Source organism: Pinus tabuliformis, chromosome 5_1 (genome assembly GCF_031772625.1).
Source record: "Pinus tabuliformis cultivar Carrire ecotype Pingquan chromosome 5_1, CPIR1, whole genome shotgun sequence".
NCBI lineage: Eukaryota > Viridiplantae > Streptophyta > Pinopsida > Pinales > Pinaceae > Pinus > Pinus tabuliformis.
The window spans coordinates 350,265,283-350,271,301 of NC_142305.1; the positions used below are offsets into that span (position 1 = coordinate 350,265,283).

Consider the following 6,019-nt stretch of genomic DNA (forward strand, 5'->3'; position numbering starts at 1 on the left):
AATCCTCCAAGCAACAAAGTTAGATGAGTTACTTAGATTCTCATTATCCTTGAAGTAAGAGGTGGACATATTGACCAAATCAAATATTCTTCTTCAACTTCTTTCAAGAATGATTTCTCTTGTCTCTTGTCTCCTTGGGCTTTGCTTCACCTTAGCTCTAAAACAATGTTAATTTTTCCACTGTTCTATGCTGTTACAATCAATTTAGCCCAATTCTTATCTTCAATTAACAATCTTCAAACACAATTAAATCTTCTAATGATTAATAGCAATTGTAGATAGAATAGTAAATGCAATGAATAATAAGTGACCAATAAGAGATACCAGGTTTGGTCAAAGATTAGGGAAAAACCCCAATGGGGGGAAACCATTTCAAATTCTTCTTTTTATTAGATTGTCATAAAATGTTCAGCAAAGAGAGAGTACAATGTTCCAATTCATCAATCACAAGAGTATCCAGCAAAACCAACCAAACAACATGCAAGGAATGAACCCAATATCAATGCTGATCAAATCAAAGTTCCAAGCTTGTAGTCAATGGTCAAGATTTGTGATCAACTATTATCAAAACCCTAGGTCATAGCCGCACGAAGCTAGTGACCATGCGAGCGACTGCAACTCTCCGGCCGCAATGAAGAACCCTATATGCGTTCAGCTACAACCGAAATTTCCCTGTTCCAACAATGCGACTATAAACAAAAATCCCTTCTTCACGTGTGCGAGCTCGTGCCTTGCAATTTCAAACTCGTACGAACCAAATTCACGAGTCAACCTCAGACTTGTGCAAACCAATCCAAATAAGATAGAAGAAGAAGATGCTTGATGATGATGTCCAAATGAGATTCACTTGACTTGAATTTATATGCTTCCAAGGGTGTCCAATTTCTATTTTGGGGTGACCTGTCCTTTTGTGCACATGTGGGTTTCCATATTAAAAATATGTTTTTCCTCAACCAAATCAAATTCTTCCAAGGGCTAGGAGAGGTCTTTCTTGATGAGGAAGGTTGTCCAAAGGAGGGAATTTTTCCTTGAGATGCCAAATTAACACGAAGAACCATGGAAATCTCCTCCAACATGAAATGCCGACCCACAACAGGATTAGCATTAGCAGAGAACATAGTTGGAAATGCATCAGTACACCATAGCTGATTTTGAATGTCCACAACATGACGCTCCTTGTATATACCTTTGAAATTTTTGTAGGTTTCCTTTTGTATATCCATTGCATTGAAGATCCTACCACCAACCTCAGCCTCAATTTCCCATATGGTTTTTATATTCCTCTGTTGTGTGGCATATTGTTGGAAGAAACAAGTATTACGATCTCCATTCTTTACCCAAATCACACAACTTTTCAAATGCCAAGTGTCTTCCTGCATCTTTAGGATGTGTCTTTTTTTCATCTCCATATCTTTTAATAAGCGTTGTTGTATGGGGTCTGGGGAAACTGTGTCCATTCGCTGAAATAGATGATCCATTTCGGCCACTCTCTCCATTAGGTCCTGCTTCATCTTCTTTTTCTTTTCACCTTCCCAATAACGAACCGACTTCTTTAACCTATGTAACTTAGCCATAATCAGAGACATCACAAACTTGTCTTTAGCATTGTTGAACGATGACCAGGATTCACGAACGATCATACAAAAGTCCTCCTCCTCGAGCTAAGTACGATTGAACTTGAAAAATAGAGCTTTCAAAGTCTTCTCCCCTTTCCATTGCGGAATAATTGGAACGTGATCAAATAATCTTGAATGTGATACCCACGATCACATATGACCCAAGAGCTCCAAAAGATTCTCATGCACTAGGAATCTTTCCAAACTTTTTCCAATATGTTATGCACTCGATCTACCATTGCTCCACCTAAGAACCAGTGGAACAGGTCTGACATCCACTAGGTAATTATCAACAAACAAGTCCCAAATATAAGTACCCATAAAATCAATATGACACCGAAATCCCAACATTCCAATTATTGCATTTTGAATATACAATCTAATAATATTTTAGAATTCATTTTTTTTTTTCATTTTTAACTAAATTTCAAATAAAACTAATTAAAAAATATTACTATATGACATATCTAAATTCTAACTTTAAGATATTTTTTTTGAGTGAATTTCTTTTTAGTAAAATTTTAAACTTTTATATACTAAGGATTGTTAAGTTCAAACTTAATTATGTAGATTACAAAACTATTCTAAAAAGAAACTATTCTAAAAAGATTATACTTTAGATTTTGGATAAAACCAACCAAAAATTATGCCAAAAAGGCAAAAAAATAAATAAATCTAATGATTAAACTACATGTATCCATAACAATAAACCAGCAACAACTGTAACGCTCACTTACATTTCCGTTGTGACATCACGTTGGGCCACCCTTGGTTGCTTACATTTCCATTCTGACTTTCCTGACTTATTGTTGAATCATGTCTCACACGCCGCAAACTCAGTCAAGTGGACCCTAATATTTAAAAATTCCCCACCTTATTATAATAAAGTAGAGATCTAGATTTGTCTACCCTAACCACACGCCCTTAGGCATGGATGCCCCATTCCCATAACAAACATTAAAAGAAAAAAACTCTATAGTTACTTACCTATAACTTTATTAAAAAAATAAAAGTCTATAGTAACTTACCTATAGCTTTATTAAAAAAATAAAACTCTATAGTTACTCACCCATAACTTCCCTTTTGGGGAGGGGAGCCACATAGTGGTTTGACTTAAATTCTTGTATTAATAATAATTACAATGCTTATGACTTGCTTTCAAAATCCGGGCTCCTAGGGTTTGAAGGTCCTTTTCCCGCGCGGCGGTGAGAAAGATAATGCGCGGAAATCAGTAATATTTGGTTTTACACGGCGTTGATTATTAAATTAAAATAGCCCACCCTACATAACGGAAGTGGGCCCTCCACACATTAAACCGTTCAGACAAAGAAAGACCTTCCGAAGTTCGTTGTTAACGTTAACACAATCCCCAACGCTTCCTTGTACTGCTGCTGCGCTCTGCCCTCCCCCGCGACATCTATATAACTAACCCCAGTTGGTCTGATTTTCATATCCATTCCCTGCTCTTCAGTATCATCAGTATCAGTTAAAATCTGTTGCAGTTTTTATTGTTTTCTCTGGTGAGCTTCGAACCTCTCTCGTCCCGGCACCAATGCATGGGATTGGTTTGTAGAGTGTAGCGTACTGATTATGTGTTGTGTGTGCAGGAAATGGCGTTTCTATGGCTGGTTTCGTTGGGTCTCCTTTCAATGCTCCGAGCTGCGCATGGTTCCGGATGGACCAGTGCTCATGCTACGTTTTACGGTGGCGGTGACGCTACTGGCACCATGGGTAAGTGTGGTTTTATTTTGCGAAAGAATCTTAGTTTGAGTGGTTTGGAGATTTTGTTTCTGGTTGTTTGTGTACAAGTTTTCGGAAAAAGACCGGTTTCTGGATACATTTTACAACTAGTCCTCTTTCACATTTATCAAATAGTTGTATTAATAGTTTGCAAATTCTGCTTCTATTAAAAAGAAGTGTGGTTGCATTTAAAGAACGGCTTTGGTTTGTTTTGTTGTTTCTGGCTTGGTTTTGATTTGTTCCTTGCTTTGTTTCAGGCGGTGCTTGTGGCTATGGCAATCTGTATAGCCAGGGCTACGGTACCAACACCGCGGCTCTGAGCACTGCATTGTTCAATAATGGTTTCAGTTGCGGTGCTTGCTATGAAATCCAGTGCAACGATGACCCGCAATGGTGCCTTCCCGGCTCTATCGTTGTCACTGCTACTAACTTCTGCCCGCCCAACAATGCGCTTCCCAATGACAACGGTGGTTGGTGCAATCCTCCTCTGGAGCACTTTGATCTCTCGGAGCCCGTTTTTCAGCACATTGCTAAGTTTCGGGCTGGAATCGTCCCTGTTCAATACAGAAGGTTTGTGGATTTTGTCTGTATCTGCTAGCTTTATCGTTGTTTCTTGATGTGGGTTTTGAACTAGAGGCGGTGCTCTATTAAAAAGTTGTTTCTTGATATGGGGTTTGAATTGGTGTTGGTTTGTTGATTCAGGGTACCTTGTCAAAGAAAGGGCGGAATTCGTTTCACCATTAATGGTCATTCGTACTTCAATCTGGTCCTCATCACCAACGTTGGTGGAGCAGGCGACGTTGAGGCTGTTTCTGTCAAAGGCGCCAAGACTGGCTGGCAGCCAATGTCCCGGAACTGGGGTCAAAATTGGCAGAGCAACAGTTACCTTGATGGGCAGAGCCTCTCCTTCAAGGTCACCACCAGTGATGGGAAAACTGTAACTTCCTACAATGTCGCTTCCAGCAACTGGCAATTTGGCCAGACTTTTGCCGGGGAGCAGATGAACTGATTTGGGGGTTTTGTTTATCACCACATTAACCAACCTTACAAGCGTTTTCCCTTCTAGACGTAGCAAGGTTTTTGTCCTTTTGGGTGTCTTTATCTTTTTTCACCTTCTTTGGGGTTATAAACGGTCTTGTGATTGTGTAATGGATGCCGCGGTGGCTGTGATTTGCTGCCCGCTCCTGAGTTTATCGTTCGTCAATCTGAACGACAGTGTCTTGTTTAACGATTCTAAGTTGCAGAGGTGGCTTCTTGACACCCGCTCTACTGGGGATTTATGTAAAGCCCTCTTATTATAAATATATATAATGCTGTTGCATTTTGTTGGTCTCTGAAGTTTTGGTGTTTGGAATAAATTTGTAAGGAGTTTTAATTGTGTGTTGTGTTTTGAATTTTGAAAATATAATGGTGCCCAATTAAACACTTGTGAAATTTGAAAATATGATGGTCCCAAAATAAACAGGCCTATCTGAACTTCATGGTTGAATTTTGAAAATATGATGGTCCCCAATAAACATGCCTATCTGAATTTAATGGGTTTGACAGAATTTCTGTAAAATGATTTGATTCCATTAAAGATAATATGGAAAATGAAGAGCCACAAATGACACATTTTCACAATAAACTGGCGTTTTAAATAGTGAAATGTTAAGATAAATTATCATAGCGTTATGAAGTTTTAATAAACAAACATTTATGTTCTGTACCAATATCAGATACAGTAGGTCCTCTGCCAATTTGTATCACAGTTTCAGTAAAGTTATAATACATTGTAATGAATTTTTATTAACAAACATTTTTATATTTTGTACCAATTTCAGATACAGTAGGTCCTTTGCCAATTTGTATCACAGTTTCAGAAAATTTGTAATACATTGTTACGAATTTCTATTAAGGAACATTTTTTTGTTTGTACCAATTTCAGATACGGTAGGCCCTCTGTCATGCATCAGAACAATATTTATTTTTCAAAGCTTCGTCTACGAGTAATAAGTATGGATAATGAAAAGCCACAAATAAGACGCATTTTACCAATGAAATATCTTTTAAATACTAACTGGAAATTTGGGGCTTGTTGAGTAATAATCATCATTCCATCCAGGTTCAGATAAGCTTTAATATTGATGATTATTATTGTAATAAATTTCAGCCTTGATTTTAAAAAGTAATTAATACTCAGATTGATTTGATACTAGATCATACTTCTGAACTGACCAGAGATTTCCTCAATTTTTTTTTTCAAAACAAACTACTTATCAATAAATAGTCATTGATTTTATTTGCTCTGTCAATTTCAGATACAGTAAGCCCGTTGTCAAAGTTTTCATTCATGATAGAATCAGAAACCAGTAAGAATTTCAGAATTTAATTCAATCAGAACATCATTCTTACTTTTGACCTGACAAGACTGATTTCCCTGAAAAGAGATGTTAGAAAAGACCTATTTATCAATAAATAACTAGTAATTTTCTCCGCTCTTTATCAATTTCAGATACAGTAAGCCCGTTGTCAAGTTTTCATGATAGAATCAAAATTACAGTTTACATTATAAATATCGTTTCTGGAATACTGTAAGGTACTTCGCTGGTGCAAACTAAGTTAATACTCAATCCATAATGACTTGTGCAATTTTAAGGGTTTTGCAGACTCGGAAATTACAA

The 6,019-nt window shown here is 37.2% G+C and overlaps 1 protein-coding gene across 1 annotated transcript; it reads left to right on the forward strand.

Moving 5' to 3' along the window:
* Positions 1 to 2,978: 2,978 nt before the first annotated feature.
* On the forward strand, positions 2,979 to 4,688 carry LOC149164900 (expansin-A1-like). The gene is made up of 4 exons (XM_089432193.1): positions 2,979 to 3,136; positions 3,224 to 3,347; positions 3,614 to 3,926; positions 4,059 to 4,688. Exons 2-4 carry the CDS (start codon positions 3,227 to 3,229, stop codon positions 4,363 to 4,365), a joined length of 741 nt encoding a protein of 246 aa, XP_089288319.1. The 5' UTR covers positions 2,979 to 3,136; positions 3,224 to 3,226; the 3' UTR covers positions 4,366 to 4,688.
* Positions 4,689 to 6,019: the final 1,331 nt, after the last annotated feature.

Coding starts and splice junctions, on each gene's coding strand:
- LOC149164900 (XM_089432193.1), top strand. CDS start 3,227: ATGGCGTTTCTATGGCTGGTTTCGTTGGGTCTCCTTTCAATGCTCCGA. Junction 3,348..3,613: donor TGACGCTACTGGCACCATGG/GTAAGTGTGGTT, acceptor GCTTTGTTTCAG/GCGGTGCTTGTGGCTATGGC. Junction 3,927..4,058: donor GTCCCTGTTCAATACAGAAG/GTTTGTGGATTT, acceptor TTGTTGATTCAG/GGTACCTTGTCAAAGAAAGG.